Raw genomic sequence first — 24,473 nt, 5'->3', positions numbered from 1 at the left:
TATTTTTCAAACAGAGCTTTATTTTCAGAGATAACTCTGAACACATTTGCTGCAGAAAATATTTACAAAATATAAAGCATTTTCAATTGACCTACATCTGAAGGCAGATTGTAGTATACAGTCAGGGTCTGTTAAGTTTTTATATGAAAATTTTAGTCACACGAAATACTTTAAAATACCGTGATTTTCACTTTCACCGTCATCTCTATTTTCCATTTCACTGGAAAAATAATCCAAAATCTAGAAAATGACTTAGTTTTTCAAGCATGAGCATATAACCTCTCAAAATTTTGTTCCTTACCATTATCCTCACTGACCAATCCAGATAAGCCAGAAATTTCAAAGCCAGGAGCTCTTTGCTTTAATGTAAAGAGTGTTTTACTTCATTAATTAGCTTATTCTTTTAAGCAATAACTTCAGTGCAACGGGGGCAAAGTTGGTTTGAAGAATCAGCTGTGTACTTCCAACAGCGGGGACATTTTTCTTTGGTAGCTGGTATGACAATGACTTTATATGAAGTCTCTTCACGAATTCCTTTAAATGGAAAATAGATGGTAGAATTACTAATAGCACATTTTAGTAATAACACATCTCCCTGAAAATGGATCAACTCTGGTGTCAAGATGTAGCAATATGTGCCTGGAAAAGGAGGTTGGGCTAGACATATAGTGAGAGTGAAAACAATTCAAATGGTGTGCCAAGATAACAAAAACAAAGGAAAAACTTCCAGCAAGCAAGCTGAACAGCTATTCTTTGAAGAATTTAGGAGAAAAACTTGTATGTAAGAGGGGATAATGGGATGATACATATCAGTGTAAGAAATACCTTCACAGACCTCCTGAAGTATAGCAACAGATTTAAATTACATAAGCAGAAAAAGAAGACACAAGAGTGCATTAAAAGCCAGGCTAGGCAGCTACCCATGTTCTGAGGAGAGGCCCACCACCAAGCTTCATGGCAATACTAAGTTCAGCAGTCAAAGAAGAGACTAAGGAGGGCAGGAACAGGTTAAGGGAGTTAAGGAAGATTCCTAACTAGCCTTTATTTTCTAGTATTTCTCTCATACCGAAACCCCCAAATATTTTCTCCCATACTGCCTAAAAAATTTCAGACACTTTAAGAAGAGGCTGTTTTGAGCTACTAGTGAGCCTCATTCTTATCCACCAGTCGCTTCCAAAGGACCGTGAAGCAAATTAATCTTTCTTCCTCATATCTAGATGACAGTCCTCACTGAGGTAAAGGGACTTTTGATTAGAGCTCTATCTTTTCAGTTCATCTAAGTTTATAGCCCCAGTGTCATTCCCAATGGCTCACTATCACCTTACATATCCAATCAACTACCTAATCTTGTCACTTCTATCTCTACATCTTTTTCTGCATCAGGTCCCCATCACTTGTCACATGGGCAGTTCAAGAGCCCTCCTTATTGGCCTTCCTGCCTCACAGCTCTCCTCACTCCAAGTGATTTTCCATATATCGGGCCAAGCCATGTCACTTCCTTCTCAAACTTCTCCGACAATCAAGAGCAGCAAGACTATAATGACTGAACTATAGGGTACCTGAAGGGGATTAGTAAGCAAGGCTAGAAAGACAGCTAGGTGGCACAGGCGATAGAGGGCCAGGCCTGGAGTCAGAAAGACCAGAGTTCAAATCCAGCCTCAGACACTCAGCAGCTCTGGGATGCTGGGCAAGTCACTTAACCCTGTTTGCCTCAGTTTCCTCAACTGTAAAATAAACTGGAGAAGAAACTGGCAAACCACTACAGTATCTCTGCCAAGAAAACCAAAACGCGGTCACAAAGAGTCAGACACGACGGAAACGACTCTACAGCAACTACAATACCAACAATAGCTAAGGCTGGGATTTGGCAGTCAAGGGTTAGAAAAGCCACGCAGCTGCTGATGTCTGATCTGAGAAGCAACACCCAGGTGGCGACCTCCTCATGGTGGGTAGAAAACGGCACAGTCAGATACGCACTCTGGAAAAATCACTTTGTCAGCACTATGGAAGCTAGATCAGAGCAGAGAAACCTGAGGATGAAAGACCAACTAGGAGGCTATTAGAACAGTCCAGGTGAGAGATGAGGTAGAAATGACAAGACCTAGAACAAGGATGACCCTGAGGCTGACCTCCTCAATGACAACCTCAGTGTACGAATGGCGGTACACTCTGCAGAAATACCGAAATGAAGAAGAGGGGTAGGTTTGCAGAGATTAACAATGAGGTTTATTTTAGACACGTTGAGCCTGAGATGCCCACATCTAAACCGAAGACATGCAAGTGGAACACAGGAGAAAGTGGGCTGGATTAACATCTAGGATTAACCTAGAGCAATATGATCCTTAAACCCATGATGGCTAATGACATCACTGAGTGAATGAGTGTAGCACGAGAAGAGGGCCCAGCCTCTTGGGGCTCACCCACGGTTAAGGACATGTTATGAATGATTAAGGAGCAAATGAGACTAAGATTTAGTGATCGAGTGTGGTTGTTGTTCAGTCATTTCAGTTGTGTCTGACTCTTCCCAACCCCATTTGGGGTTGTCTTGGCTGAGATCCTGGAGTGGTTTTGCCATTTCCTTCTTTAGATCATTTTACAGACAAGCAACTGAAGCAAACAGGGAGAAGTGACCTGCCCAGGGTCATACAGCTACTGAGTGTCTGGGGCCAGATTTGAACTCAAGAAGATGAGTCTTCCTGACTCCACTGTGCCACCCAGATGCCCCGAGTGGTCAAGTAGGTAGGAGAATAAAAGGTTTATCAGGAAAACCCTAAAAAGAAGAGTATATAATGAGGAGAGGGTGATCAAAGTCAAATGCTGCAAAGATGTCAAAAAGGACTGAGAAAAGGGACATCAGATCTGGCCATTAAGATATTTTTGGTTCAATTGGGGAATGCCTAAATAAGTTGTGGTTTGTGATTGTGATGGAATACTACTGTACTACAATAAATGATGAGGTGGTTGATTTTAGAAAAACATGGAAAGGCTTACATGAAATAATGAAGAGTGAAATGAGCAGAACCAAGAAAACATTGTATATAGTAACAGCAATATTGTTCAAAGAACAATTGTGAATTACTAAGTTATTCTGAGTATCATCAATACTCCAATCAGCTAAAAAGGACCTATAAAAGAAGAGAAAGCGTTGATAAAAGGAACTATGTGTAGTATGGTTTTACATATATAGACATATCTGTGTTTAATGGTGGCCTTCTCTAGGGTGGGATGGGAAGGGAAAGAGAAAAAAAAAATAAAAAGTGCACAGCAGAGAAAAAAAGAAAACTCAGAAGGAAGCACAAGAGCAGGGTAGCTTTGAAAATGTGTAGTACTTACTGTATAGTTTAAAAAAAAAGTGAACACTGTGAAATGGAGATTCCTGTTTTCATAATGAATTCTTTTTTCTGTGCTAAGTATGTGGAAATGTTTTTGTCCTTTTGTATTTAAATTCAAAATGAATAGAAAACTTTTTTAAAAAAAGACAAAACTGGTAACATTGGAGAAAACAGTTTCAGCTGAACAATACAACCAGACCACAAGCCTCACAAGCAAACAAAAAGATCCTCTGTGGCCTCTTCTTCTATACTTCTTAAGAGGCTATTATTAGTAATATAGTCCAACAAAATTATGAGTCCGTAGTCTGATTTTAGTACTTGATCATTATAATTTCTACGGTAGAACTATAAGCTTCAAATTCTTAAAAATATTTAAGATATGACAATTTTTTTTGGAAAAAAACCTTTTTATTAAATTTGGGGACTACCTATAATAATCCAATTATACCCTGGATTTCAGTTACATCTCTTGTTAGCTGTATTTCATGACCTTACCTTCAATGTTGATTAGATAGCTCCCTTTGAGTTCAATTGCGCCATCAGGGATTGCTATGGGATCTTGAGCCAACAGAGATGTTTGTGAAGCCATCATTAGTTCATTTAACTGAGACGTACCAGAAGTTTTTTGATCGTCTAGCATCTGGAAATAAGTATTTGACATGGTCACTAACTATATTACAATAATTTAAAAGTTCTTTTAAACATTTGCTGAGTACAGTGGAAAACAATGAATTCTAGAAATTCTTTAGGTTGGCTCTATGCCTTTTAAAATAATAACATCCTGTGCTTGTTCTAATGAATATATCAGTTATTACTGATACTAGTGGCTTTAATCAAATACAGTTCCAGTTAACTTCCTGGTATTAAGAAATCAGCATATGAGTTAAACCCTAAGGAACTCCCCCACGTCCCACTTTTTTTTTTCCCAACAGCGATCACTGCTAGCATTCTGAGATGATATAGGTCCTTTCTAGGGTTTAGCAGTCATTGGTTTTTATAATTACTGTGAAAATTAACAAATTCACAATTTTTAATTCTGAGATATCTTAAACTAGATCTTTAAATGAATACAAAATCTTTTTATTAAAGTATACTCTTTCTCACAGAGATCAGCAGTAACATTCTTTTCAACCTGCTTCTACCTCTCATTGAGGTACAATGAAAAATCAAATGCCATTTTAATACTCATTTTAAAAATGGAATTCAACTTTAACAATGCAGACAAAGAGTGTTACAACATTTCCTAAGAACTGTCTGGATAATAAAACTGCAAAAATTTAAATTTACAGACAGGCAATCCCACGGAAGGTAAGCAATTAAAGCAACTACAACAAAGACTAACATCATATGAGAAAAGCAAACCTTGAAGCAGAACTGAGGTCTCCCAAATCCTAATTCATGCATAAAACTGTACTGGAATAGGAGTCCCAAATGAGTTTAACAGCAAACTTTTACCAGTGAAACAGTGAAGGTTTACGAGATAGTTCAAAACACTAATATTATTTCAAAAGAAAGCCTGGCAGTCCACATACCTCAATAATTTCAAAGAGTAGTCCAGGATCGATCACAATGATAACATCATATTCCAAAGAATTCTTGCCAGGGATGCTTCCAAGAAATGCATCTCTCATTGTACATACTGCATCCACTGCTTCCTCCAGCCCCGGTTTCTTCCAAAGAGAACTTGTACTAATCCATCCAGAACGAAATACACTCTTGGGTTCTTAAAACAAAACAAATGGATTGAATTTCAGATTTAATCCCTTTCCTAAACTGCATTTATTCATTAACTTCCTAGTTATTACTATGATCTATTCAACTAGTACTTGATAGGTAAGATATGCTATATACACAGATAAATATGAGGCAAATTGGAATATGAGAATGCAGAGAAAAATACAGATCAGACCAACTGGGGAGAAATCTTCCTATTGAGGAAATCAGAGAAAGCCTTGCCTGAAGGAGGGTAGGTAGAGTATTAAATGGCAGAGATGGGGGTGAGATATTCATCTAATAATAAGTTAATATATTACTGAAGGAATTGAATAACATTATTACTGACATTCTCAATGGAAACAACAAACCAAATCAGCTGCAGCTAAATGGAAAAACGATTCACGGACTCTCCTGAATAAAATGAATAAAACAATTGTTTTTAAGGCGCTGATAAGCAACTAGAATCATCACTTCAAGGGATTCTTAGCTACTTGTTTTGCAATATTCGTGACGTACATAAAAGGCCATTAAGAAGATGGGTCTTACGTACAAACAACTGCTGCAAATTATAAAGAAAGGAATTCTAGAGAGAACTTGACAAAGTTCTTCAGCCGAACTTCAAAGTGAAGGAGTAAAAGGGCAAATAGTGAAAAATATTGTTGGGGACTAAGACATGCGGACCTCTGATCCGGACGTTACATTGCAGTACCAGAAATCAGAAAACAGAAATATGGCTTAAGAAAATGAAATCGGGGAGCTAAGCGAGCCTGGACAATGGACGCAGGAAAGAAATGCAGCTGAAGGCAACACAAAAAATGCAATTTATAAAAGATCTTATTGCCCCCAAAAGGCAAATGAAAAGCCAGTCTGTAACTACTGACTCATGACTATTTTTTCCATAGCTTAAACTCCTTGTAAAAAGGGTCTAAATTAGGAGTTCTTAATCTAAAGTCTATGAAATTAAAAAAAAAAATCACAACTATATTTAAAATGTAATTGTGACCTTTTAAATTCTATGTATTTTATTTTAAGCATTTAAAAATATTCTGAGAAAGGTCCAGAGGCTTCCTCAAATTGCCAAAGAAATCCAGGACACATAAAAGATAGTCTATATACATAATTAAATATATCCCTGATGGAAATATAAAGGAAAAGGAAAATTCCTTAAATTTTTCTACAGCAGACCACATCTTTACAATCAAACAGCTGATGGGGAACTAAGGGAAATACATGATTACACGGTTTATTGTTTGCTTATTAAAAAAAAAGAGCCTATGAAAAACAAACATTTGACCTTCTAGAAGAAAATATAATCTCAAATGCTGTCTTCCAATCCCACACATATAGTAAGGTCATATAAGATTTCTTATCAGACAAAATAAAAGTAACAATTTTGTTCATTAAGCCTCTGATTAGTAATATCAGATGAGAAATAAAACAGACATAAGCTCGCTAAAGGTATTTGTCACTATCATGAAGGATATCCAAAATGAATTTCATACTGAAAAGGAATCCGTGCTAGTAAGGTACTCCAAGCACTTTTATTTGAAGATGATAATAGGACAAGTTACAGTACTCTGGGACTTCTTCGACAAGATCAGAAAGAAAAAACAGTGGATTCTAGATGGTTGTGAATTATGAAACATGATTTCCAAAGGATCAAAATTATGGGCAACGTGAAAGATAATGGTTAATCTAAGTATACCTTAGCACTAAAAAATGTTATCAATCAACAAACATCTCTTAAGAACCTCCTCTGTGTCAGGAACTGGGCTAGGCACTGAGGAAACTAAGGCGAAACTAAGGCAAAACTGAAACTAATTGCTCTCAAGGAGCATCTATCCTAACTAGAGATAACATGCACAAACATAGATGTGGTAGAGACAAAAGAGAAACTGGGAGGGGGGAGATGGAAACAGATTAGCAACTGGGGAGACCAAGAAAGGCTTCACAAAGAAGGTGGTACTTGAGCCAAGTCTTAAGGGGCAAAGACTCACATTGAAAAAATGCTATCCACACGCAGAGAAAGAACAGATGGAGTCTGAATGCGGATCAAGGCATACTGTTTTCCCTTCCTTTAGGGGGGTGTGTGCTTCCTTTAGGGGGGTGTGTGGTGTGTGTGTGTGTGTGTGTGTGAGTTTTGGTCTGTCTTCTTTCACAATATGACTAATATGGAAATATGTTTTGCATGATCGAACAAGACGCACAGGACCAACAGGCATGAATGGGCTGTGATCTGCAATGCTGGAAGAAAAATCTAAAACACTGAGATCTGAGATCTAGGCAAGAGTTTTGAGTCTGAGTGATCAAGAGGGTGTTTTCATGAAACAATATAACCCTTCTCAATCTTTTTCTTTTGGAGGTTATTGGTAATCTGTGACAGACCAAAGCTCTGAATACAGTGAGAAAACTAGCACATAGACTTGTTCTGAAATCCTTGCTCCTCTAGAAATGGGTACAGCAGCGAAGGTTGCTTATGAAGGTCCCTACTAATACTACTCCGGCCCCTTACTTATCCTGGCTTTAGAGTTCTCATAGCACTTTCACTATACACGATCACATTTGACCCTTACAATAACCCTACAAGGCAGGCAAAGGTTGTTCCTGATTTAAATCATTAAAACTCAAAGAAAGCTCTCTTTAAAGACAACTGTTTTCCATTAGCAGACCACTCCTCACCTTTCTCATAGGGTATGTGCTGGAACACCTCTTCGGCCAAATGAGGGAGAATAGGTGCAATAGAACGCACCATCACATCCAAAATCTCAGCTAACGCAGTCTGACATGAACGTCGTTTGTGATCCTTTTCTCCTTCACAATATAACCTGAAGAACAATATATTCTGTGCTTAACAGTATTTCACAAACTGGGATTATTTAGACAGGTGAGGTCTGCTCTTTATTAATTACAACCTCTATGCTTCCATTTGCCCCCTAAATAACAAATCAAACATTATACTCATTATATTTACCCCTACTTAATCTCCAAAAGCATCTACAGATTATTTGTTCTATAAAACTGACTAAAACCTGTCAGCAGCTGATTCTGGGTGGCCGGCTCAAAGTACAGTGAGGCAAAGCTTCTCACTGCCCTTCCCATCCAAACTTCCTAAGTAATGGACCTTCACTCTTCCCAAGTGCATGTTCTCTCCACTATTCTCCATCTTCTTCTCACTTTTAGCTAAAAGTCAGTTAATTCCTAGGGTGATAGCTAACCATTAAATGATAATACTTATGTGCTAGCCTTTCTAGAGAGATTTAAGTTTTAAAGAGGTACAGTAATCCATCATATAGAGAATCTGTCCCCTAGGATAACCCCTGAAACACCTCCAGATTCATGAATACCAATGAGCTTGGCCAGACTACCTCCATACTGAAGTACTAGAGGAGGACGACTAGTCTTTACGACACCTACACCCTGACTTACTGAAAAAGTGAATAGATGAAGACCTGGTATACAACTGCTGACAGCTGACAACTGTAATACAATGATATTGCCATCTTCTAGTTTAAATAAGGAATCCTTGAATTTCGAGATATCAGCTTCTATCATTCTTTCAGTATTCTCACTGAATTCCAGTTAGCAATAAAATGATGGTTTCCTTCTTTCTCAACATATTCAATAAACACAAAAAGTACCAGGATAGAGTCTTTAATGCTAAATTAATAACTTCAATACAACTTTAATGACTAGGAATACATACCTATCTTTGATTATGCTGAAGTAAAAGTTAGAGAGTTGCCTGGGATAAAATGCTTGTAAATGCCGAACAACTTTTCCAAAATCATTCTGCTTATATGCTTCAGTAATCTGGGAGAAAGGCCAGAAAAAATTAATAGAGGTAGTGACCGGTTAAACTGTAAGTAGCAATCATGATCCGCACAATGTTGCTTTTAGAAAGTTCTGTCTGAAAGGGAAAACAAACTGAAAAACTGAGATAATAAGGCCAAACAGTTTCACTCAGCTCCTATCCTAATTTACATCTTAATGAGGAGTAAAAGACTGAAGGAAAAAGAATTTTAATGATAAAACTTTATTTTTGCCTTAAATGCCAGCTGCAATTTATTGCACCACTAACCCCAATCAATGGGGAAAAGGCAATGGGAAGTTCATGGCAAAATTACACTAATATACTTTGTGTACAGGTCAAAAGCACCCCCGGAAAAGCCACGCTAACAATATTTCAGAAAGTACCAGATTTTTTAAAGAAAAATTTCAGGGGCAACTAGGTGGCGCAGTGAATAAAGCACCAGCCCTGGAGTCAGGAGGACCTGAGTTCAAATGTGATCTCAGACACTTGACACACTTACTAGCTGTGTGACCTTGGGCAAGTCACTTAACCCCAACTGCCCTGTCTTTTCCCCCTAAAAATTTTTTTTTCTCCAAAGAGAAAGCACAAAATAGCTCAGTTTTGAAGAAGCATCTTTAAAAAAAATAAACTGCTTTACTAAAAGAGATATTGCTAAGAAACAAAGTAAACTGACTGTTTAGCTTACTGTATTACTGTCATAGAAAAAAAAGATGACCTACAGAGTAATAAAAAGCTGCTAGTGTTTCAGAAAGACATTTGTCTGTCTGATAGAAAAAGAAGAGTTTTACCTAACTCCAAAGCTCTAGGCCTTCCTAAGGAGAAAGATACCATCCTAGAGACACCAGACGAAAGAGACAAATCACTTAACATGGTTGGCATTTTTATCCAACCTCATAATACTAATACTGCTACACATATATGCTGCTGAAATCTTTCTGCTCCTACTTACTAAACAACTTACCTTTTTTCCAAAATCTTGAAGTAAATGTAACATGTACTGGTCTATAATATACATCTTTTCAAAGCGGACAGTATCTGTTTCTGGATTGAAATCAGCGACATTTCCCAAAAGAAAGCGAAGTGTATTCCTAAGCTATAAAAGAAAATGTTAGAGTATGAGCTCATTTTGTAATTATTCATTATTTTTTTCGTTTTTTCAGAATCTGAATTTAAAACCACCCCAAGATGAGTATATGGGCACATATACTATAGAATAAAAGGAGAGGATTACATATGAAACTACAAATCTCTATTATGTTTGCTTCTTTTTTTAAAAAAATTATATAATAAATTTAACATAACTTTCTAAACTGTCCTGCTAGTCTGTGATTCCTTTTGGCCTTTTCCTCTCTTCACTTTTTTTTTGCGGGGGTTAGTTCTGGGAGAGAACCCTGTTCCTAGTTTCCCCATCCCTTCCATCTACTTCTAGTGAAAAAGAAAACCATTTTGACAAATTTGTAGAATCAAGCAAAACAAATTCTCATAGTGGCCATATACATCTCATTCTATATCTTGATTTGCAATCATTTATTAAAACTTCATATTAAGCATAAATACAACCAATTAAATTTGTTTATAACCATCTTTTTTCTACAAATGAGAAATTCCCAATAGGGAAACCACTTCCATTGATACCAATCAGTAAATTCTCTTTAACTTATGCTGTTGGCACTGAGATATGAACTACGTTGTCCACTGTGATCCAGCCAATGTACATCTGAAGAAAGTCTTGAACCTAAATCTGACAACACTGCCTCTCTTGAAACAATATGTAAATAGCATAATTATTTTCCTTCAATATAATGTAAGCTCCTAGAGGGCAGAGATTGTACTGTCTTGATGTTCTCTAGCATCTAGAATAATGCTGGGCATGTGGGAGGAAATTCTAAAATGGAATTTAAAATTTAAATTTTAAACTTAAAATTAAATATTAAATGGAAATAAATTAATTTTACCCCCCACCAAAAAGTATAACTTTTCAATCATTTCCTTGAAGTCTCCTGTGTCTAGGGCTAATTTTCTTTACATTATTTCATTAAGGTTTTTCCAAATTTTCTTATATTCTTCAAACCTATCAATCACTATAAATAGAACTACAGTATTCTATTACCTTAATCACCACAATTAAACCATCCCCCTAATATTAGACTTTCAAGTTATTTTTAGTTTTCTACAAGTATAATAAATGCTGCTTCTAAAAAAAAGCACAAGTAATTTTTTTTTGATTATTGTTATGGTTTGATACCAACAATGGAATCACTGAATTGATGGTAAAGATTATTTTTGTCATTTTTAATGCATCCTGACAGACTGCTTTCAAAAAGTATATCTGCAGCTACCACCTGCACTGCTGCCTTACTTTTAATTATTTAGGTCAGTGTGGGAGGTGTGGGATATATATTAAGAGTAACAGATTTGCAGTAAAAATTAGAGAAATGCAAATTAAAGCAACTCTTAGCTTCTCCTTCACATTCATTAGATTGGCAAAGATGACATGGATAATTACATGCTGGAGGGGGTGAGGGAAAAGAGGCACACTAAAGCACTGTTGCTGGAGCTATAAATTAGTCCAGCTATTCTGGAAAGCAATTTGAAAGTATGCATCAAAAGTCTAGATAAACTACGACAACCTTTTTTTTCCATATAATTTGCATTGTGATTTTATCTAGTTCAATGAAGAAACCTTTGGATTTTGTATTAAGTATGTAAATTAGGTTCTCATGGTTTTATCATTTTTACTCTATTGACAATTCATGCATAAATACTGAATGTTCCTTCCAATTACTAAAGTCTTTCTTTATTTCAGATCATTATTTTAAAACTGTCCTAGTAGGGTCTTTGCATTACTAAGCAGTTCCTCCTCCCAAGTTTTATAGAAGATCATACATTCATAGGAGCACACTGATTAAAATATGCTACTTGGTGCAGTAGTAGAGTGCTAGATTTAAGGTCAGAAAAACCCGAGTTCGAGTCTTACTCAAACCCATTCTTACTTTATGACCTCTGGGCAAGTCAGTGACTTTCAGCCTGTTTTCTCATCTGTAACACGGGAATCAAAACATCTACTTTACACAAGCGTTGTTGTAAGGATCAAATGAGATAATATATGTAAAGTACTTTGCAAACCTTAAAGTACTATATAAACATTGTCTATTATTATTATTTTTAAAGAGAATATAAGGTCCAACTGTACTTATTAGTTAGCTACAAAAAAGCACATGAGTTGGTAGAGTGAAATGCTGTCCTACAAAGGTGTAGGACGTGTGACTTGAAAGCATATATCAAAATCACCTGAGCCTCCTTGAAAAATAGAACAGACATAACTTTTTTGGGAGTCTCTGATTAGTCTGGGAGATGCATGTTCAAGCACATCAGTCAGTAATCTAGTCTGTCAAGAGGCATCTATCACGCACTATGTACCAAGCACTATGCTCAGTGCCGGAGACATAGGATTTTTAAAAAAAAAAAAAGGTCCTCCTCTCAAGGTGCATGCATTCCAGTGAGAAAGACGAAGTAAAAATCTAGGTGGCATACAAGATATGCAGAGAGAATAAAGGTCATCTCAAAAGGAAAAGCACTGGTGACTGGAGGGATAAGGCAAGGCTGTCAGCAGCAGGTAGGATTTCAGCTGAGTCCTGAAGGAAGCCAGGGAAACTCAAAAGTAGAGGCGAGGGAACAGCACATGGTGGGCACAGGAAGAGCAAGCGCAAAGCCATGGGGAACAGCTAGTGAAAAGGCATAGTGACAGGAGACAGAGTGATGTATGTGTGGAACAGCAAGAAGACTAGGGCAGCTGATCACAGTCTGCGGAGTGGAATAAGGTGGAAAAAGGCTGAAAAGGTAGGAAGGGGTTAGGTTATGAAGAATTTTAAAAATCAGAGAGGATTTCATATTTGGTCCCGGAAGTGACAGGATTCGCTGGAGCTCCTTGAGCAAGGCAATTACATGGCCAGACCTATGCTTTACAAAAGTCACCTCAACAGCTTGAGGAAGAGAGACTAATCAGAAGCTACTACAGCCTAGCAAGAGGTGATCAAGACCTAAATTATGAGTAGAGATACAGGAGTGAAAAGCAAAGGATGTCTATGAGAGGTGTCACAAAGGTAGAAATAAGATTTGGAAGCAGCCTGAAGAAATGGTACTGAGAAGAGTGAAGAGTTGAGAAACACTGAGATTGTGAAGCTAAAGCACTGGGAGCGTGATGGTGCCTTTAAGGGCCATAGCACACACACAGGAGGCATGACAAAATGCTGTTATTTGTCATAGTCTTATTTCTTTTTTTATATTTGTATTCCTAGAACTTTGCATAGTAAGAGGCACATAGCATGCATTTAACACGTTTATTTATTTGCATGGCTGTTATTATTATTATGTAATACCTGAAAGTCTTAAGGGAACATTGAAAGATTAAATGGTTTGCCCAAGGCTTGTTTAACCAGCCAATGTGTATCAGAGGTGGTGCTTAGTTCAAGTTTTCCTGACTCTAAAGTGAGCTCTCTATCTACTAAGTCATGTTGCCATCAGCACTGAGGGAGTATCAACATTAAAAAGTGGGCTTCCACCAACCTGGGAATAAATCATGGTATATGAGTACAACAAAATACTACACCAGCAACAAGAAACAATATGAAAAATTCAGAGAAGTGGAAGACTTCTATGAACTATGGAAATTAACAGAATCAGGAAAGCAAAATATACAATGACTACAACAATGGAAAGGGAAAGAACAACAAAAACCTAAATGAAATACTGTATCGTTACAATGGCAATATTTTGACTTAGAAAAGAGGAAATGCCCCTTCCTTTCCTTCTTCCTTCTCTAAGTAGAGGTGAAAGTTTGTATATACTCTTAGATTTGGTTGATGTCAGTTTCCTGAACTGCTTTTTAAAAAACTTTTTTTTAATTCTTTGTTATAAGGGATGGCTCACTGAACAGGGAAAGAATATTATTCAAAAATGAAGATGATTTAAAAATAAAGACGTCAATAAAATAAATACAAAGACAAACTTTGCACACAATATGTACTTAACAAGTATTTCTTGGGGGGACAGAGCCAAGAAGGCAGAATAAGGCAGGTACTTGCCCGAGCTTTCCCAAATTCCCCTCCAAACAATATTAAAATAACTCCTCAAAACAATTTCTGAAGAAGAAACACAGGAGAGGGTAAAACAATTTTCCAGCCCAAGACCAGTTAGAGAAGGTTGGGAGGAAAAGTCTATCTCAGTGGGGTCAGAGCATAGTGTAGGCTGAGCCATGGCAAGCTAGCAGGAGGCCCTGGGGGTGACTGAATCAGTGGCAGAGATGGTTTACAAAACTCTCAGTCCACAGACAGTAAGGGGGTCAGACAATTGGTCAGGAGATGGCAGGGGACCCTTTGCTGGCACTGGGTATAGGATTCTGGTGCATTGACCATATAAAGATCCACAGTCAAGGCAAGGAGGAGCACTAGCAAAGAGGGTGAGAAAGAGGGATGCACTGGAAAGGGGGGTAAGGGAGAGGTTGAATGGGGTAAATTGTCTCACATAAATGAAGTGGGAAAGAGCTTTTATAGTAGAGGAGAAGATGATGGCAGACCACATTTAACCTTACTCTTGCTGGAACTGACTCAAAGAGGGAATAACATATGCACTCAGGTATAGAAAGCTATCTTACCCTACAGGGAAGCAGAAGAAGAATGGGATAAGAGAAAGGTGATGGGGGGCTGGTAGAAGGTTAAGACAGACTAGTGGAAGGCAATGGTCAGAAGCAAAACATTTTTGAGGAAGGACAAGGTGAAAGGAGAGAGAGACAAAAAGACAGAGAGAGAGTGAAGGATAAACAAAGGAAAAATAAGATGGAGAGAAATATACAGTTAAAAATCATAACTGCAAAAAAAATTTTACAGCACATTTCTATAAAGGACTCATTTCTCAAATATATAGAGAACTGAGTCAAATTTATAAGAATACAAGTTATTCCCCAATTAATAAATGGTCAAAGGACATGAACAGGTACTTTTCAGAAGAAGAAATCAAAGCTATGCAGAGTCAAATGAAAAAATGCTCTTAATCACTGCTGATTTGAAAAATGTTATCCACCCTCAAGGAACTGATGGCATCTAAATGCCTATCAAAGCATACTTAAAAAAAAAAACTTTATTTTTCTTAGGATTTTTTTTTGGTCTGTGTTTTCTTTCACAACATGACCAATACGGAAGTATGTTCTATATGACTGCACACGTATAGTCTTTATCAAAATTGTTTGCTTTCTCAGGGAGAAGAGAGGGAAGGAGAGAATTTAGAACTCAAAATTTTTAAAAAAATGAATGTTTAAAATTGGTTTCACATGTAATTGGAAATTTTTTTTTTAAATGAGTATTTGTTTTTTGGTTCCAAAGAATAGATGAGGGAATGTATCTCACTCCTTTAAGTTGGGGTTAAGAGGGAAGGGAGTGGAGGGGAGGCAGGGACATGCTGTTTCAGGCAGAATACTGCACATCAGATACAGTAAATTTGGGTTTTGCTGATCTTTTTTTCTCTTTCTCTTTTTATCTTTCTTTTACAAAGAAAAGCAGGGAGGAGTATATTCAGAAATGAAATACAAAAACAAAACTCAAAAATTAAAAAATTAAGTAGAATAAGGTGTTGCTTGAATTAAATTTAGTTATACTAATTACTTCAGAAATGTGTCATTGGTATAAACAAGAAAATACATATAAATATATTAAGCACAAAGTTAAGGCAATAAGTACATAACTTATTACTACAAAATATTATTTGTAGAAGCTCAACTAGCATGTGAAAACATACTAAAAATATTCTCTATAAATGCATGATAATTATTTAGATGGCAAACTGAAATTAATAGCATTTCTAGCTTCTTTATCTAAAAGCAAATTGTAGTTTTTAATTACAATTGCTTGACAACTTTTTGCTTCCAGAATTATACAGTTTAAATACTCTGACCTTGTCAATATCATCTCTGGCTGCATTAAGTACACGTGGCCCAATTTTCACTTCATTGAAGACATTTGATTCAGCTACCCACCATCGAAGGATATCTGCACCATAGGGAGGATCTTTGCTTTGATCCTTTTTGTGAGAAAAATACAAATAAGCATTAAAAACTGTGCATTTTAAAGTAGGCCCATAAGAAGTATGTGAAATAGGAACATTTCAGCTCAACACTGAAGGTTTAGAATAGCAATACAAGTACATGGGGTTCCACAATCTCAAGTCAAAGAAATTTAGCTTAGGTCCAAAAGTTAAATCAGGCCTCTCCACCTCTGTCAAGTTCTACATAATTTCTACTTCATCTGTCAGGCACTCCTATACATATTTAATTAGAACAGACAGGTCCAGATAGGCTTATCAGCTGGAGTATAATAATCCTTCTCTGAATAGACCCCCTATCTGAGAATAGAATGGAAGGGAAGAGGGGGAGGCATCAAAGAAAGGTTTTCCAACATTCTCTAGTAATTCTGGACACAATGCATTGAATAATGGACATTGGCAGGTCATTGGCAAACCAGGATAGCAATATATTACTGGTCTGGATAATTTACTTTATAAATAACAAATTGGCTTAATGTAAAGAGACAGAGGTTCTTGAGTTAGAAGACTTGAGTGAAAAACTCACCTCTGACATTTACTATCTGTGTGATCTTGGGCAAAGCACTTAACCTCCTTGGACTTAAGTTTCCTCATTTACAAAATCAGAGCACTGGGCTGGATAGTCTTTAAGGTCCCTTCCATCTCTCAATCTACTACTCTATGATCCTAAGTTGCTCTGTATCATGTGCAAATAAAGCCAGGTTATCAGCAGTGTCCATTAATCAATAATAATGATAATCAATTCTCCAGAGACAAACGTATATTTTCTAATAGTAGCAAAATAAAGTGAATATTTAACAGTTTCAATTTTCTGAAGTCTTATCTTCTCCTGCCAGTTTTCTCTGTGACTATACCTAAAAAAGAGCTGGATAATATTTTAAAATCGTGGCTATTGCTAATTGCTTGTGATTAAATAGTTTACCAGAGCAGCTAGTTAGTGCAGTGGATGGAGTGCCAAGCCTGGAGTCAGTAAGATTCATTTTCCTCAGTTAAATTCTGGCTTCAAGACACTTACTAGCTGTGTGACCCTGGGCAAGTCACTTCACCCTGTTTGCCTCAGTTTCTTCATCTGTCAAATGAACTGGAGAAGGAAACGGTAAACTATTCTAATATCTTTGCCTCAAACACCCAGATGGGGTCACCGAAAAAAAATGACTGAACAAAACAAAAACCAGAACTAACTGCTTACTAAAGGGACAAAAACTTTAAATAATTCACATGAAACTCTGACACCTGTCTACAAATAAGTATGACTTCGTCTCTAAATACAAACCCAAATTAGATCTTCTACTGAATATTAGTGTGATCTTAGGTGGAACATACAATCTCCATTTTTTAGTTTCATCATTTGTAAAATGAGGACAGAAGATAAGATCCCATGGCAGGTGACCCCTAAGTAAGCACATATAAAGCAATTTAAAAAAACTTAAGGAGCGAAGTATTACAGCAATCTAAAATCTGTAAAATAATAAAAACGTCAACTGTTTATTTTGAGTCTCTTACTTCGCCTCCATTGATGATAACATCTGGGCTAATCACATTTCCAAGAGATTTAGACATCTTTTCTCCTTTTTCACTAACAGTAAAACCATGAACCAAAACAGTCCTGAAAAGGAAAATCAACCAGTAATTTATATTAAAGAGTGTTAGGTGATAAAACACAAACTGCCTTAAAATTGATGAGAACCTTTTTATATAGTTATCAAAATTAATATACTTCGTCAGCTGCTTAAAATAGGTTAGACTAAGAAAAAGGTTCACATAGCAGTCTTTGATGAAAACATAATTCTAAATGTGACTGTTTAGTTCACGGGCAAGGGAAAGAAAAGTGAGTAAGATAATTAACTTTTTTAATGTGGGAATTTTGGGGGGGGGGGGAATAGTACTGTTCTATTAACTTATGGTAGCATATACAATTGACTATAATAGCTAATTATCCCCCCAAAATTCTTTCTCCTTTTTGGTCATAAGGGTGTAAGAAATTTATTTCCATTTCTGATGGCAGACAAAGGCACATTCTGAGCCCTCATTATTATTCAAGAAGAGGTGAAAAGCACTGGAAAGATGGAAGAAAAACATTATTTTGTTTGGGGCTCATTTGGGGAGATAGTTAAGATGGAATGGACAAAAAGACAGAGCTTCAATCCAATAAGCATACTGTGACAACATACATCTTTTTCTTCTGTTCTGAACCTGTGATTTCATGAATGCAGAGAATCCCCAGAGAAGAAACTCCCTTTGCCAACGTCCATTAACAAATGTTCTACAACTTTCAGTTTTAAGACTAGAAAGCAACTTCAAAGCTTTGAAAGCAACTCCAGTGCTTTGAAACACTGAAAAATTAGAAATGACTGGCTAAATGTCATACAGCCAGTATGCCTCAGAGGCAGAAGTTGACCCCAGATCTTCTTGACTCCAGGGCCTGCTACTATACCACACTGCCTCTTAGTCTCAACCTAATTTTATAGAACTCACGTATTTTTATGGTATATTATGATTTCTAATCTAATGGAAGTATATTGACTGGGAGCTAACAAATTCTCTAATTCTATGTTAAGCTAGCTTCTAATGCTAACTTCCAGGTGCTATATATCCAATTTGCCAATTATTTGTGAAAAGTAGAAGCATAAGAGCATTTGAAGCTCAAGATATCCTCTCCTCCTCTGGGTATGTCCCACTTTCTCTACCTGTCTAAAGCTTATCTATTCCTCAATCCAATTTCCTCCCCTCAATTATGACAGGCCATAATGATCCCCCTAAAGGATTTATAATCTATGGCAAAGATAATATACTTTTATTTGAAAGGCATGTTATACCCCAATGACATCAAAAGCTCTCAGAACTCAAGAAGCATGTTATAATTTTTTGGCATCCTACTCTACTCCTGGCATTGTGCTTGGTCTGTTATTGGTACTCAATAAATTCATACTGAAATTAAATGAAATATACTGACTAGCTTATTTGTGAAATAGATACTTACTTATAAGGGGCTTTATTCTTTGCTGCCACACTAGTTAACAAGGAAGAATGAAACCAGCCTCCAAGCTGGTCCTTTCCCTCCAAATACAAATCTGCTCTTTTGTCTGTAAATTATAGAAACACACAGAAAAAACAAATTCAGAGTTAATTTTACATTTCAAATCTTGCAGTTATGAAAATCCAGCGTCTTCTATTCTTTTAACATTATGTAGAGCTGCTACAACTTTTAACTGTCCGTTTATTCAAAGTATTTGTATGTATCAGTCAATAAGTATTTACTAAATACTCTGTCAGTTATTGTGCCAAGCTCCAGAGATACAAAGGGAAAGGAAAAACAGTTTCTTCCTACAAACAGCTTGTATTACAATGGGGAAGACCGCAAATAAATACAGGATACAGTACATACATGGTAACCCTAGAGAAAAAGCACTAACTCCTGAGGCCTAGAAAAGCTGGTGCTCCCCCTCACCAGGAAGGAAAAGGTCAGGAGTCAGAGTACAAAAGGTTTAGAAGTGAGACGAGAGTTTGAGAAAGCACTGAGTATAGGCAACTTTTCAAGGAATTTAGCTGAGAAAGGGAAGACAGATATATGACAATAGTTCTTAAAAATGGTAAAATCTAGGAAGGGTTTAAGAAAAATTTTAATACTTGGATGTGTTTGTAGACAGCAGAGAAGAAATTAGTAAACAAGGAGAGTTTAAAGACTAGAAAGATGGAGCAACATTGAGGGTAATCTGTTAGAGAACACAAGAAAGGATGGAATGAAGGGTATATGAAAAGAGGCTGTAATACTCCAAACATAAGATGACTGAAAGAATACTCAAATTAGGTAATGATAACATGTATTAAAGTCTCTATTAAATTATTAAAGTAGGCTATAAATACAAATTATTCAGTAATTTGCTATATATTTTAATAATAATTTGTATATTTTTGTACACTCTACAATTATAAATACATAAATGATAAAAAGAAATGCTGTTGCCTGTATTTCTGAAATAACAATTATATGATGGCTACTGAGCCCAGAGAATCAACATCTGGAATAAAAGGCCATTCTTGCTCATTCTGCCAGTCTTGCAGTTTTGTAGGTGAGTGTTATGGTCAAAAGAACAAAATAAAAGTGAGGGTGGGGTAGAGGCAGAGAAGGATGACTAACGACTAATTAATTTACTCCTGAATATCAAGGAGGCAATGGCGAGAGTTTGGACGTTTATTCAGTATTTCTAGGTTGACAACTCTCAGAAGCAAGTGAATGGTTATTTCATCAACATCCCTGAAATGTGTTCATTAAGAGCACACGATGAGGACTACTCATCATATTCTAATCCAATACGTCAAATGACTATTGCATCTCCCACAAGTCTTTTTCTTCTTCAGATTAAACATCCCAGGTTTCATCAAGTGATCCTTGTATTGAATGGTTTTTGGTTGCCTGGCAGTCCTGTTCACTTTCCTTTGGACATGTTCCCCCCTTGTCAACATCCCTTCTTAAATGTCTGACCAGCATATAAGATCATGTCTTTTGTCTTTCTTGACACTATGCTTCTTTTAATGCAGTAAGACTGAATTACTTTTTTTTGGCTGCCACATCGCACTACTTAGGAGTATTAGAATTTCAATCCACTAAAATTTCCAGATTTTACATAGCATTTTCCCCTACCTATTTATCTAGTAATCCTGTAGAAACAAAAATGCAATGAAGGTAGGCTGGCATGACTCATTCATAAAGAACTATGATGTTACATGGTGATTACAATTTTCCTTTTTCAAAATGGTCACCAACCACCCTCTTTAACTTAATCTAGAATTCTGCCATGACCTCACTAATCTAAAGCATCCACCCTTTTTCCCCAACACTTCTGTTTACCAAATCATCCTTGTCCATTAGTCAAAATCAGGTCCAGCCTAGAAGTATGTCCCTCTCCCACCCTTCCACTGGTTTGCAGATTTCTACACAGGTTTATCTTACCCTGTTTTCCCTTCTACCTAATTTGATCTGCTTGAATAAGGTATATATTTTCATTGTCACAAATTAGTCATCAGTTGCACCGGACTCTTAGTAAGCAAAGATATAACTTCTAAGTAAATTACACTATCAAGGATATGCATGCTAGAAAAGGAAATGGGCCAATCTTGTATAGAGAAAAAGAAAATACACAATGTAAGGGGTGCATTAGTAACCCTGTATGTTAAAAGAATGAGGCCTCCAGTATATTGGGTAGATCCTTTACAGAAGATTTGTGAGGGAATTATGGTTGAAAAATATACCAAATAAGTAGGTTTAACGGGGTTACATCGTCTGTCAGTAGCTGGCATGTCTTATCAAGGACTTTTCAAAATGTCAAATTAAAATACCACTGCAATCTTGCATTGTTGGAGGGAGTTTCCACATTTATGAGAAAGCTGTTAAACCTAAACTATTTACTTTAAGCCTTCCCGTTCTCTTAAAAGAATCAAAAAATATGTAAGGAGTTCTTTATGTTAGTTTTAAAATAAAATAAAATTAATTAGGATTAGTACTAACATGTCTTTTACAAATTCTTTAAGAATTTTTTGGGTATAAGTGAATCTGTAATTTAAAGAACGGTTTTAAGACAGAATTCCTTTAAATTTCTCAAATGCTGACTTCTTTTTAGATTCCACTGACTCTAATTTCTTAATGAAATAGGTGTTTGACCTAATGCCAAGTTTGTAAAACAAATGCCTCTCTTTGCTGTAAATCCTGTCAGGATAAAAGTGAAAACAAGGATGCAGGCTATAAGATAATCAGATTCATCTGATTAATGTCAATGATTACTACAGAAGATTATCTGGGCTATATAGATCACTTTCTTTTGCAAAAAAGAAACTTCAGTAGAATCACTGATCTCATAAACAGACCTTAAATCAATTAATACTAGAGACTCAAACTACTTGACATTATGCAGCACTTTAATTAAACAAAAAATATAGTACAAATGGGTGATAAGTAATATTGCTAAATTCATAAAAACGTAGTATTTCGGCTGTCATTGAATTTTCTTATGTTAAATCTATGTATACCAAAATAACTATTAAAATACTCAAGCACTTTAAAAATTCCAAGCATTTAGTAAAATCAAGTTTTCCTCTCTGTCTCTTCCCTTGCAACACACACATAACTAGCTGGATATGATTTCTCTTTCATTTGATCTCATCACATCTCATGCCCCTTGTATGGACTTAATCAAATTATTTTTTCTTAGTTTCTTATTTTTTTCTACTATAAATTATTAGAGGCAGGGTCCATTTCTTTTTATTTATCCCAGGGTCTATACATTACATTGTATTCTTTGATGGAATCAGGTTGCAAGAATGTTCTCTATCTGCGTAGATCACAAGTCAACCATGCCTTCCCAAGCTGTGGTACACTTACCTATGCTTTCTCCTAAGTTCTTAATATAAGACTAACCCAACAGCCAGGAGGCTATCCTCTAAATCTTTTTTAATATTGTTAGGAGTGGAGGTTTACATCACTTGCTCTCAATGCCTAAACACTTCGCACCACCTCCTTTTCCAATTATGTATTTGCTTAATGTCTTTACAATTGGGTATTTCCTTCTTACACAGAAGTCATCACTGGTAATGTGCTTAAGAAAGCATGTAATAAAAAGTTAAATAAAAGTATAAAATAAAATGCAAAGCACTCAATTTACTTCTTATTGGCAAGCTTTATTAAAGTTCTTGTTCTCTACCTGAAGGAAAGATCTAGGGCTAGTAGGTAGATAATACGGATTAAAATTCCCTTTTTATGTTATTTGTAAATTTCACTGACCACTGCCAACTGCCTTCTGTTTCATTATAATGAAAAATCAAGTTTATTATATCAATTATGTATATTTATATAATGTTTCTCTTATTATGGTACACCTACATATGAGAGTCAAACCCCCTAATTTTGTTTGGAATTATGTTCACAGACAGAATTTCATTTAATGAATTCCTCTACTTCCTGAATCTTCTAAATGTTAGGTTAAGAGTAGGCCTATTTTTTTCTGCAAGGTACTTATAGATGCAACAATGACCGAACTTCACCTATTAGTATAGTAAAGTAATTATTAGTAATTAGGAATATTAGTGCCACAGCTTTCATTCCATTTCAAACCAATCTAGAGCCCTGAATTTAACTTGTATGTATTATCCATAGTAAGGACTTTAGTTTTGTGCCGAATGTTTGAGAAATCATCCAAATCATGACAGTAACAGAAGTAGTTCTCAAGAAGGCTGAAGCAGTCACTGATCTTTTGCTACTATTTCACATCAGGTACACTCTTTTGAGTTTAAGAATACCCTCCCATGAATGGCTACAAGAAACCCTTCTTTCTGCTGAGGTTTAAATTGTGCAATTCTGTTTGTCTGCATTTCCAAGAAAATTTGGAAAAATGCTGAGTGCCTCTCTGCACATTTAATATTTTTCTAAACTACACTAGCAAAGGCCACTTGAAACAATAATTTTGGAAACCAAGGTGGCACGTGAAAATATTAGATAAGCAAGGTTTAAATTCTGACATTGCTTATCAGTGACATTTCTGGATAAAAAACTAAACAGTTCAAATTTTCTAGAAAAAAAAATAAACCCTTTAAGTATAACCACCCAGAATCACTATTTATTTAGGCGCTTTCCTTCATGTAAATCCAATTTCCTTACAAGTCATGGCATCATCTTCCTCACATCACTGTACTCTTTGAGAATGAAGGACAAACAAACAACAACAGCACCACCTAGCCTTAATCTAACTGAAGGGGCGTTGCCTCAGTGAAACTGAGACCTGAGAAAGACCTTAGCTGAAAAGGTCTCCCACTGCATCCTGGGCCATCTCTAGTTGTCCTGATCCATATCTGGCCACTCTTCCCAGATGGCTCTGTAGGAGAAAGTGAGGCTGGTGACTTTGCACAGCCCTGCCTCACTTAAATCCAATTCACTTGCAAGTCATGGCATCACTCTCCTGATGTCATGGTCCTCTCTGAGAACAAAGGACAAACAACTTTTCCCTGTTTTTCATGCTTAGCTACCTTATGAAAACATCCCCCCCCCTTTATTTTGTCTAATTTACTCTAATCACAACCAATTAAGCAAAGAATAGTATTACATTACAGACTTGTATTTCTAGTTTTAAAAAAAAGGAAAAGAAAGAAAGTTGTCAAGTACATAGAAAGTATGGTCCACAGGAGACCTGTTTTCTATACAATCCAGGTCCTTCCATAGACTAGTTCTGTAAGTATGTTACTTAAGCTCCATCAGTATAACACTGCTAACAGGTAAAAATCAGGGGTTATGTTACAAGTCTAAGACATTATAATTTTTTAAAATAGGAAATTTATTATAGGTTTTGAGTGTGTCTACATTTTTTGAATCTCAAACCTTTCAATGATGACATAATACATAACATTCTTTTTATTTAATACCTGGAAGAACACAATTCCATGAAGTTCCACTTTCAAACCAGATATCCAAGATATCCCGTCCTGGCACATATTCCAATGCATCAGGACCACCAAGCTAATGAGATATAAGTGAAAAA

At 36.2% G+C, this 24,473-nt stretch overlaps 1 protein-coding gene across 1 annotated transcript in view; it reads right to left on the bottom strand.

Moving 5' to 3' along the window:
• The window catches only part of IARS2 (isoleucyl-tRNA synthetase 2, mitochondrial), a 73,874-nt gene continuing 49,401 nt past the window's right edge, over positions 1 to 24,473 (bottom strand). Inside the window, exons 14-23 of the mRNA XM_036757385.1 lie at positions 24,358 to 24,451; positions 18,932 to 19,034; positions 17,455 to 17,557; positions 15,805 to 15,930; positions 9,821 to 9,952; positions 8,752 to 8,858; positions 7,728 to 7,873; positions 4,865 to 5,055; positions 3,828 to 3,972; positions 1 to 534 (exon numbers count right to left, since the gene is read on the bottom strand). Of these exons, the coding sequence (XP_036613280.1) occupies positions 404 to 534; positions 3,828 to 3,972; positions 4,865 to 5,055; positions 7,728 to 7,873; positions 8,752 to 8,858; positions 9,821 to 9,952; positions 15,805 to 15,930; positions 17,455 to 17,557; positions 18,932 to 19,034; positions 24,358 to 24,451 (1,278 nt within the window). The 3' untranslated portion in view covers positions 1 to 403. The remainder of the gene's footprint in view (positions 535 to 3,827; positions 3,973 to 4,864; positions 5,056 to 7,727; positions 7,874 to 8,751; positions 8,859 to 9,820; positions 9,953 to 15,804; positions 15,931 to 17,454; positions 17,558 to 18,931; positions 19,035 to 24,357; positions 24,452 to 24,473) is intronic.

The sequence above is a fragment of the Trichosurus vulpecula genome, chromosome 4 (genome assembly GCF_011100635.1).
Source record: "Trichosurus vulpecula isolate mTriVul1 chromosome 4, mTriVul1.pri, whole genome shotgun sequence".
Taxonomy (NCBI): domain Eukaryota; kingdom Metazoa; phylum Chordata; class Mammalia; order Diprotodontia; family Phalangeridae; genus Trichosurus; species Trichosurus vulpecula.
Note: the sequence above shows the minus strand (reverse complement) of the source record. Positions and strands in the feature narration are given on the sequence as shown.